At 37.7% G+C, this 11,241-nt stretch overlaps 1 protein-coding gene across 2 annotated transcripts in view; it reads left to right on the forward strand.

Annotated features, from left to right (window-relative positions):
• The window catches only part of LOC128702835 (tuberin-like), a 61,398-nt gene extending 50,903 nt beyond the window's left edge, over positions 1-10,495 (forward strand). For both annotated transcript variants that reach the window (XM_053797259.2, XM_053797260.2), the window contains exons 22-30: positions 69-126; positions 504-668; positions 1,735-1,850; positions 2,262-2,449; positions 5,197-5,428; positions 7,838-7,954; positions 8,691-8,831; positions 9,309-9,479; positions 9,919-10,495. In XM_053797259.2, coding sequence (XP_053653234.2) covers positions 69-126; positions 504-668; positions 1,735-1,850; positions 2,262-2,449; positions 5,197-5,428; positions 7,838-7,954; positions 8,691-8,831; positions 9,309-9,479; positions 9,919-10,155 — 1,425 coding nt within the window. In that variant the 3' untranslated portion in view covers positions 10,156-10,495. The remainder of the gene's footprint in view (positions 1-68; positions 127-503; positions 669-1,734; positions 1,851-2,261; positions 2,450-5,196; positions 5,429-7,837; positions 7,955-8,690; positions 8,832-9,308; positions 9,480-9,918) is intronic.
• The last annotated feature ends 746 nt before the right edge of the window (positions 10,496-11,241 follow it).

An 11,241-nucleotide genomic window follows, 5' to 3' on the forward strand; every position in this document is an offset into this window, starting at 1 on the left:
CAATCCTTACTCTTGCACATCCCTAATCGCAGCTGTATGACCCATACAATTTTGTATTTTAATTTCAGGCAGAGGAAAGTTTAACCGGTAGAGATTTAGAGCCACCAGTCTTTACAAAGAGTGAAGGTGAGCTAGCTGTCTGTCCTATTCAGTTACCTAAGGAATGAGTAATGTTTTTCTTGGTGTCATCCTGCTTTCAAGGGGAAACTAAGAAAAAATAAGAGAAAGCGCATGTAAATTTTAATTACTGTGACAAAGTAGTGCGTGTGTTCAACACAGGGATCATGGACACCTCATGAGATTGTGAGGCTAGACTAGTAATTGAGGAAAACGATTTAAGACTGAAAGTGTATAAAGCTGCTTTAATTGCTGTCAGTAACACTTACGAACACTGCAAAACTTTGCTAATGAAGAAATGTATTAAGTTTTTTACTGCAGTGAGTTGCTACCTCGTCCTATTTCTCTAGTTAAATTTGCTGCTAATCTTTTGGTTTATTCTACAGATACTTTTGCAAGATTGGAATCAGATGAACGTGAAAGAGGTTTACCACTTGAAAGCAGTGGAGGGGCTGTTAGGCGTCGCACTAAGATCAAGCAGAAAGACCCCGTCGTTCAGTGTGGCTGCTTGTGCGGGAGACAAGCGGAAATATCCGTCAGACAGCCAACTGGTGGGTGGGGGTAGTAATAATACTGTAATTTGGAGGTGGTGGATTGCTCTGTTCATTCGTGCTTTTAAATGAGTTAGCGATTAGTATCCTTTCGGGACTTTATATAACCGTAGCTGTGGAGTCTTGGGCGTTTCAATGTCATCAGTAACTATTTTCGGGTCCGAAGTTGTCACTTCCTCTGGTAAAGGGTTTATTAGTATTCACAACAGAAAGGCATCAAAATTCGACAAAATAACCCGTAACAGCAACAACTGAATTTCTCATCTAATACAGCTTTAATAAAAAAAAAAATCCTGCCATAAATGAACGTCATAGTATTAGGACTTGTACAATACACAATAAGCTACACATATACTTATAACGATGACATTTCAGTCAGACTTGCTCGGTCCTCCCCTCATCAGTCGTACAAGATCAACAGTGCTGACCAACTGATTTTGGTAATGATTTCCCTATGGTATAGCAGTCTTATGATGTAACATTGTATTCCAGCTTCCGTATCATTGCGATTGGTAGTGGAAATGGCAGTTTTCATTATACTAGCATATATAAAAAATTGCATTTCAAAGAAACTAAACTCGAGAGAAGATAAGAATTATTACATTGATGTGGGAGCTCTAAATAGGTCATGCAACGCCTAGGGGAAATGGTAGACATTTCAAGTCAGTTGAAGGAATCATTACAGGTTAAGTTCCTTAGAAATTGACCTGTGCTTCAGGAACCTCCCTTGAAGGGATTAAGCCATAAAATCTTGAGACTGAACAACCCAGTTATGAATGCACCTACTTAACTAAGTTTACCATTTGTTTATTAGCAATTGGAACTGAAAGTTTTTCTCTAATTTCAGAAATCTTGCTAAATATTAGGGAAAACAATATCTTGTCATTCAATAGCGGTGTACATTATCACACAATCTTTGTGGCTAACACCTGTTAAAGGCGAAATGCTGAACTCGTGGCAGTCTAATTTGTAAATATTACGTAAGATTCTTAATGTTCTTGTGGCTAAGCAGAGTTAATTAGGATGGTTGTTCTGCATGATGCTAATGCTTGCATATTTTCTATAGGTGATTCATCATGGACTCTGACGGGGAAAAATCTGCCAACATTGACTACTCGGGAATTTGACCTGCAGGAGCTGACGGAGCAATGCAAGACAAAAAGTGCGAAACAAAAGGCTGAGGTACTTAATGAAATCTGTTGGCCACAGGCAAATGGGGCCTGAAAATTCAGTAGTGGAATACAGGTCCTTCATTTATGTGATTGACACTGAAAATTGTGGTGAATTGTTCCCCAAATTTAAAATGCACGTCTTTTTTTTTAACTAGTTCGTATACATAATTTTGCTTAGTCAAAAAATATGGAAGTAAACAATGCTCACGAAATTAATTTTTGAACAGGCTAGTGTTGGGCAATAATTCAAAAACATACCTAGTTAGTTTTACTAATTCATGATTACATATTTTGCGATGTAGAAATACTATTAATCAGTTAAATTTGTGCATAGTTTACTGAAAGAATAATTATTTTTGTCTACTGCAGTTACCTGCACATCATCATGCATGAATTGTATTTAACTAGTAATTTTATGCAGGGAAGAACAAGTAGGAGCAGCAGTGTGTCCCAGGCTAGTGGTGCTGGGCCGTCATCTCCCCCCCGGGTGAGACGCGACAGAGGATACACCATCTCTGACATGCGTTCTCCGAGCAGCAGGGCTCATGACGAACACTGGGACTCTGAAGAGGAGCCGCCCAAGGAAATTGAAAGAGGCATAACACCCAGGTAATTGTCCCCAGAAAATGTTGAATATCAGTGGCATGGGGAAAGAATGGGCAGTGATAATTTGATTTATAAGGCCATTTGACTGTTGGTGCATCATGAACCCCCTACCTGAAAACTCTAAAACTGCAGACACATTCATCACCTTCAAAACTACCATTAGAAAACATCTTATCTCCCTGATACACCGTCAACTAATTACACGAATACCACCTGGTGGTTCATACTCGCCCATTTGACCATAAACAGAAATTTCTTTCTTTCAACACACCGGCCGTATCCCACCGAGGCGGGGTGGCCCAAAAGGAAAAACGAAAGTTTCTCCTTTTACATTTAGTAATATATACAGGAGAAGAGGTTACTAGCCCCTTGCTCCCGGCATTTTAGTTGCCTCTTACAACACGCATGGCTTACGGAGGAAGAATTCTGTTCCACTTCCCCATGGAGATAAGAGGAAATAAACAAGAATAAGAACTAGAAAGAAAATAGAAGAAAACCCAGAGGGGTGTGTATATATGTGCTTGTACATGTATGTGTAGTGTGACCTAAGTGTAAGTAGAAGTAGCAAGACGTACCTGAAATCTTGCATGTTCATGAGACAGAAAAAAGGACACCAGCAATCCTACCATCATGTAAAACAATTACAGGCTTTCGTTTTACACTCACTTGGCAGGACGGTAGTACCTCCCTGGGCGGTTGATAAACAGAAATATCAATCTCAATCTTAAAATAATGAATCCTAACTAGTCATAAGTTGGCCTGTGATACTCCAATAGTGAAACTATGTATTGTGCCAAAACAAAAGCATTCACATTGCTAAACTCACGAACTAGTATTTAGTCACTTAGCCATAATACCAACTTACCTCATAATTTGTAATATTTTAAAGTTAAGAATTAATCTAAGTCTGCCCGAAATGCCTAGCCATGCTAGGTGTTCTAGTGGTACACTCTGTAATTAGTATTTTACTATATGTAAACCACACAATAACCAAATTCTGTAAACTCAGCATTGTAATCCTTATAGAGAATAAACTTAGAATTTGAATTATCACTGGTCGGCTACTGAGATGTGTAAGTCCTCCACCTGTGTTTCCATGGTACATTAAAATGCTTGCAGCTATATAAACCATTACACTGCAATCTTTTTTAAATCCTTATTTTCATTTAAGCAAAGTTTGGCTTGCTCATTCTCTAGCACAATGAATTTCATATTTTATTTACTCTATAACTTATTTTTCTCTGGATGAGACAGCATAAGTTTAGACATTTGAACTATCTAAAATTCGTATGAAATGGACAAAACATATTCATTGTCATGGCTGCCATCTTATCAGTGTATACTGTGCCAGTTTTTTATTGCTTCCATGTTAGCAGTCTTCCTATATTAGGGACGCCTCAGGATAATGAAACTGCAAATAAAAACATTGAACACCCGAACATTTAAAACTGAACAATAAATTGAGAAGTGGCTGCCGGACTAAGATGTTTGATGGGTATGTTATGGTTTAGACTGCATTACGATGTCAGTCTACGTTTAGAGATGAAGCCAGAGGTGGTGGCAGTGAAGTTATTTTTCTTGAATTGCTCTGCCATAACAAATGTTTAATGTTTATAAAATGGGCATTTTTCGTGACCCTCGGGCTTGTCTGGATTTTTTTTTGAAATGGGGAAAATGCACATTTTAGTGAAATTTCGCTTTATATTAAACCCAATGCATCAGAGCAGAAGCATTCTAATTTTGGCCTAATATGGTGTGACTAGCCTTAACATTTTTCCATATATATATTTATAACTTGCCAGCGTAGTAAGATTTTCTCAATTTCATTTACATGATCTGTTCTCAATTTTTCCAGATGTTCCAGATCTCCATCTTTTTGATACATAATATTTTCTGAGTCTTACGTGGCCTGACATTAATGTACATGAAATTCATCCAGCATTCACCATTTGCTCAATTCATCAGATTTATGCTATGGGGATTTATATTGTACATTTTATCGGTCGGCAAATTTGTTTCCTCGTCCTTCCAGCAACTTTTTCATAATTAATAAAAAAAAAAGTGTACTGATCTTGTGGCATCCGATTTAACATTGCCGCTCCCTTCAAGACACTCCTTATAACTTCGCATTTTCCTCTCAAGGAAGGTTCCTTGACGCTGGTGAGGGGCTCTTGATCCGGGGAATTGAATATGTGCTCAAGTTCCCTGAATTAAGCCTGAATGCCTTCCATCCCTCCCCCCACACAGGTGCTGTATAATCCCTACAGGTTTAGCGCTCCCCATGATTATAATCGTATTTTCCTAACAATTTTGCATACATTGTAATAGCCTTGTATCACTCCTGTATATACCACTTTCGTAAAATGTCGTCAGGGAAAACTGTCAAACTTCCTTAGCCTCCAAAACTTTAAGAATTTTCCTGCCTAACCCCCCCCTTTTTTTCATGCGGGAGCGCTAAATCCATAGGGGGCTCATACAGCGCCTGTGGGGGGAGGGGGGAATGAGAGGTATTCAGGTTTGACCCAAGAAAGGAGAGCACATGTCCACTTCCGCATCAAGTAACCTGAAATACTAGTGCCTCACTCCCTCTTTGATGCCTTTAATATTGTATATGGTGTTTCAGTAGTGTGTATATCTATTTTATTTTTCAGTAATGTTAATAGTAATGAACGAAATATTGGAAATTCGGTCCCAGTTGGCTAATTAAGACTAGTGCAAATCGTTTCAATAAGTTTTTATTTTCTCGTCAGTAATGTGTTTCTTCAGCTGCTTTACCACGGACAACTAGCAAACCCTGGTGAGCGTGCACTACCACTTCCGATGGAGAGTTTAGAAATCCAACGAGCACTGAAAATAATAGATTTAATCAGGCCTCAGGAGACTCACAAAGTAGGAGTGCTGTATGTGGGCGAAGGACAGAGAACTGAACAAGAAATTTTGAGGAACACCTTCGGCTCCTCCAGATACTTTAATTTTATTGAGGTAATGATGTTATCATGGACTATTTGCACTACAGTATTATAGTGCTTGGTGTCCTATCTTCAGTATTCAGTATTTCCTCAATTATAGTACGTGCTTCTTGTAGCTCATTCTGTTTATGTACTGTTCGTAGTATACATACACAATCTAGTAGTTTAACAAGTTTTCTTTGGTGTATAATTGTGAAATCTTGTTGGTTGAGGGGTTTAAGGAGCCTTTTAACCTTTAACTATGTAGCATTTTATTTTCATGTTCCCCTTTAATGAAGTTCGTATACATGAAATACTTAATACCGAGTGGTGGTGGGGTCGACCTGTTGGTTTCATCTTGTCTTCGCTGTTTTGAGTTCTTCAGAATGCTTATTTTGGGGACTACTTCATTTACTCTTTCTTCAGCAAGAGTGATGGTTGTTAGTACCAAACTGGTCACCACCCTTCTCTTTTTAACATATTCATTGTTTTCGGCAATGCTAGATTTAATATTTTGAAATGTCAGTTTTAGTTTATTTTCTTAAGTTTCCGAACTACCGTCTTCATAGTCATACCTGCAGACTCCTTCCTTGTCAATATTAATTACTTCTTGTTGGAATACTTAATTACCCATTACTGTTGATGCATTTTATTTGTATCTTATGATTCTCCCTGTCACTTTTTTCCCCTCGTTAATACACTAGTTACCAAGTTTTTAATACTCGTACAGCCATACAATTTACTCTATTAACGTTCTATTAACATTGTCATATATTAGCCGAGAATAATAAAAGTATTTTTCGTAGCACTTCTGGACCTACACGTTACTGAGGCATAATGTAATGGAAATATGAAGATAATTTATTAGTGTAATGTAATCAGTGGTAGAAAATAATGGAATGTAGTTACATATTTTGTACAAGTTTTCATTAATATAGTAAATTTCTTTGCGCAAATGGCTACTTAAGTATTTTTTTTTTGCCATTAAACCAGCATTTAATACTTTAGTTTTGTTCTTTTTGTAACTAATGTTCACTTCCTATTTGCATGTTTGCTCACTGAGTCATTAACCAAACTAAATTTTATCAGAGGTGAGACAATGAGATTTGGATCAATCAGCAAGAACCAAATTTAGTATATAGATTTAGTATATATATAGATTTGAAGGTATGGTGAATCCAAGAAAAGTAAGACATATCATTAAAGTTCTATCCCATTAAAAATGGCGAGTATACCATTCATCATTGGGGGGGGGGGGAAGACGACTATTTTTAAAAAAGGATGCATGTCAAAATTGTATGTACGAAACTATCACTAAATGCTACTTTCTCTGCCTTTATACTTGGTCAGCTTCTCAAGATTCTTTCCACAATTTAATATACAGTTGTTCTAGGTTAGGTACAAAAGGGAAAGGGGATGACGAGAAAGGATTATGTATAATCCGAAATGGTCAGTTTATAGTTTGTTGTGAAAAAATTTTCTTTACTGTAACCCTGTATTTTTTGTATTCTTTAGCTTCATACTCTACATAATTTATTGATGTAATTTATTTAAAATGTCTTAAAACTTATTCTTCAGGTGGACATTTTTTGATTGATGCCCTAAACTCTCATGAGCATAAGGCATCAATCACTACCAGGTTCATGTTAGGTAATATATCTTCTACAGTTTTCTTTAATGTTAGTACTATATACTTGAGGTTGTTAGCCTCGGGGGACGCCATTAAACTTGCACCTCTACATGTTGGATTGAACCTAACGCTCTGTATACAACTTTCGACCCCCAATTAACAATGGATAACCTAGTTCATAATAGAAGTATGTAACTGGATGGTCTTGAAGAATAGCGGAAAAAAAATAATTTTGTCCCTCCCATTACTGATTTATCCATCTTAATGGGAAATATTTGGAACCTATAAAAATAAATTTGTAGGTACATTATAACCCAACTGTAAAGAATGAATACCCTTAGTTTGACGGGGGATAAAACTGATCAAATGTCAGATCTCTGCCCTAGTGTGTAGTAGTAGTGATTACGATAGTCCAGCTGGGGGGGGAAGGAGGGACTTTAGTCTGTGCTTGTATAGTGAAACATGTTAATGAAAAGTAATTTAGCTACCGCACGAAGCCAACCTCACTTCAAAAAGTGTTTTTTTACATTTCGCCTAGATATATTTTTTCAAACACTAGTATAAAGTCTCAAATTAGAGAAGGTGCCCAACATAAACTTCAGTTGCATACATCCTCACTTGTACACTGAACACTTGTAAACTAAGTCACAGAGCCACAGTACAAATACGTATGTGGTTTGAACACCATAGTGCTTGTGTGCTGATATTGGAAAAAAAAATAAGTAAATTCTTGTAAGTTGGGTTCCTCCTCTATAACACGTAGAAATGCCTTAAATCTACTTAAGTACACTAACCCATAATGTTTCTTTCCAGGGTTTGGGATCAGTATATAAACTCAGCTCTGCCTCTGAGGATTTGTTTCTTGGTGGTCTTGACAAGGGAGGAACAGATGGAGAATGTGTCCATGTGTGGCAAGACGTATATACGCAGGTTTGGTCTCTTTCTTTGACTACTGTCCACAAAGATGTCATTAGATTAGTTAACGGGTAATCTAAAGTAACTTCTATCATTTTGTACATATTTGAAATTTCATAATGTAATAAGGAAGTATAAGGTGATACACGGCCCCTCTACAAAAAAAAAAAAAATTGTAATGAAATATATCTGGCTTTTCATTTGGATTGGTCTGAAAGATTTCGAAATTCGAAACCAAAGCTTATTTAGCAGTCTAAATAGATAAAATCAGTCTATTTGCTGCTAGCATTAACAGTTAAAATTATGCAATTCATATTTATAATCAGTTCGAAGTCATGGGCCATTAAATCAAATTACACAAGTCTGACATATCTTTGTAATGTAGCTATATCTGTACTCTGTAAATTGTTAGTCTAAATTTTATATAACCAAGTTGCGTCTTCCCTCGTGTTTAAGACATTTAAGTAAAAATTCTCATCTTTCGACCTTTGTAGAATATTAAAATGCCTTGCAGAATTTAAATGTTTAAACTGATTTCAAAATTATGGCACACTTCTTGGACTTCCTCCTAAACTTTGAGGAATTTTACGCACCCTAATCTTTAGTTTTGAACCCATGTATTTCATTTCAGCTACACTTAAATACCATTTAGATAGTATCTGTAATTCCCGTCGACTCGTTTAGAATGTGCCAACCTATTTTGTCTTCTGGAACTGTGAAACTCATTAATCGACCATTGGATTTATTCCAGGTTGTATTCCACATTGCAACTGTCATGCCAACAAGAGATTCAGATCCAAACTGTAATGGGAAAAAGAGACATATAGGCAACGACTTTGTAACCATTGTTTACAATGACAGTGGTGAATCTTATGATATCAACACTATAAGAGTAAGCATTACAAGTATTCTGTAGTTGCCACTTGTGGTCTAATATCTGTACACATTATCTAGCATTCCGAATTTTGGCAAAACCCCCACGCAAGTTAGCACCCGAATTTGACAATTCTGACCTATAGTTGGAAAAATATTGTAAAACTCCAGCACTTAATGGTTCCTGTGAGTGACCAAGGGAGGTTCCTCGAGGCCGGCGAGAGGTTCTTTAGCCAAGGCATTGAATCTCTTCTCTTTCATTGGATTGGCATTAATTGCTTAGTTGAATCGCCCCCTTCCCTACGAGTTTAGCGCTTCTCCCCATTAATGTGAACATTAATAGTGAGCCAAATCATTGTACAGATTTGGATCCACAGCCAATATACAGTAAGCTAAGGATTTGTATAACTAATCTAGTAATAATTTACATGTGGAAAATGCAGGGTTACATTATTACTACGCAATATTGAATTAATTACACAATTCTCTATTTCAGGGCCAATTTAACTATGTTGTAGTTGAAGTGGTTCCAGGAGACCACGGAATCAACAGAGTCAGTATCCAGCGTAAACCTGAACTCCAAGAGTTTGTTGGCGGTGAAATTACCAGACTTGTGTCTGACGCTAGTCTTCCTGCCCTGGTCAGACAACTTGCTCTGCATGCTAATGTGAGTGGAAAATTAAGTCACTTTACAAAAATAGGGCTTGTGGCGTTTATTACCTTTGTAAATTATTGCTCAGATAGGTTTAATGACGATCACTTTGCTAATGAAATTTGAGATAAATGATATAAATATTTTAAGCTCAAATTTGTATTTCGTAACAAGAAAAAATACAAAGGTAGCAGAATGTGCATATAATTTGTAGAAACTGATAGGCTCAGCTAAAAATTAATATACAGTACTAGCTAAAACTTGCCATACATTGATATTACTAGCTAAAAATTAATAGGGGTTATATGCATGACTAATATTTAATACTGGTTTTTGCCTTAAAACTCCATGCTTTTCAGTTGACATAGGCCCAAATGACAGCAATTTCTTTTTTTATTTTCCTGTGAAAATGCTAACGATTATGGAGGAAATTTAATACACTTTCACTTTCCAGATTGCTTCAACAATGTGGGACTCTCTAAATCGAACTGGAGCTCCACTAGCCAGTAACTGGATGGAGAGACTCAAGAGGATCAGGAAGCTACGGAAGATTGTGACTGACAGTATGCCAAAGGATGGGACCAGACAGAAAGCTTTAGATTCTAAGGATTTTACAGCCGTAGTAGAACCTAACGAAAGACGAGGGAGAGGGACGGGGAAAGTTAAGTATCGGATACCCTTTATACATTGATCTAGAAATATTTTAGCTACGCAGACGAGATATGATAAGTGATTAAGAATAAGGGTCGAAAATACAAGTTAAGACTGAGGGGTAAAAACTACGTGAAGAGATCCAGAAAAAAACAGAAGGATCAGGAAAATGAAAGATTGTCAAATGCTGATTAATGCAGAAATTTTGGTGTACACAATTCGTTTAAAAAAAAATTCTTCAGAAAATTAAAAAAAATTTTATTGCATGATAAATATGAAGTTTAATTTATGTTGTTTTTTAGTGTCTTACTAACCCTAAACTAAGTTATAAAGTTGCTTCTGTTATTTATAATAGTGAAATATTAAAAGTGTCTTCCTGCTATTTAACTTTTATTTTGAGACCCTGTCCTCTTCAAGGGGGGCTCCTTGTGGTGAAGAGGCTCTTGGTCTGAGGAATTGGACCTGTCGGTCTCCTTCCTCAGACCGAACCTAATTACCCCCAATCCCCCCTTCCCTATCCCATCCTCCCCATCCAACCCCTTTTTCCTTTCCTCCTCCTCCCCACCCCTCCCTTTTGCCCTTCCTCTCTTTGGCCTTTGGGATTTCTCCCACAGGCGCACTAGTTCCTAGGTAGGGGAAAGGATACCGGGGTCCATTCCATTCCATTCCGTTGAGGTTCTTGGCGGTGGCGTAGTTTGCCGTGGAATCTGGATCGCCTGGGGATGTCCTGATCCCTCTCCGGTATCCCCGAGTGTAGCTTTGGGTGTATCTCTGGAAGCCACCTTTCAGATTCCGGGGGTGGTGGCCGAAGGAGGTATGCTTTGTGGCGGATATCTGGCTGCCCTCTCTTTTGTCCACCGAGGTAGCTCGACAGATGTGAGGTTGCTATCCCGGATTGCTGGTTTACTGGCATGAAGGGTAGGGTATGGCACGGGTTCCATGCTGCATCTGTGCTACTAGCGGTGCTGAGGTCCTCTTGGGCGCGGAGGGAGATTTCCGGCCCTTTCATTCCTCCTGGGAACTATTCCTCCCCACTCCCCCCTTTTTTATTCCTTTTTTTAGTTTTATTTTTTTTTCTCTTAAAAACAAAAAGCAAAGGAGTAACCTAACCATGGAGAACCCAATC

Source organism: Cherax quadricarinatus, chromosome 82 (assembly GCF_038502225.1).
Source record: "Cherax quadricarinatus isolate ZL_2023a chromosome 82, ASM3850222v1, whole genome shotgun sequence".
Taxonomy (NCBI): domain Eukaryota; kingdom Metazoa; phylum Arthropoda; class Malacostraca; order Decapoda; family Parastacidae; genus Cherax; species Cherax quadricarinatus.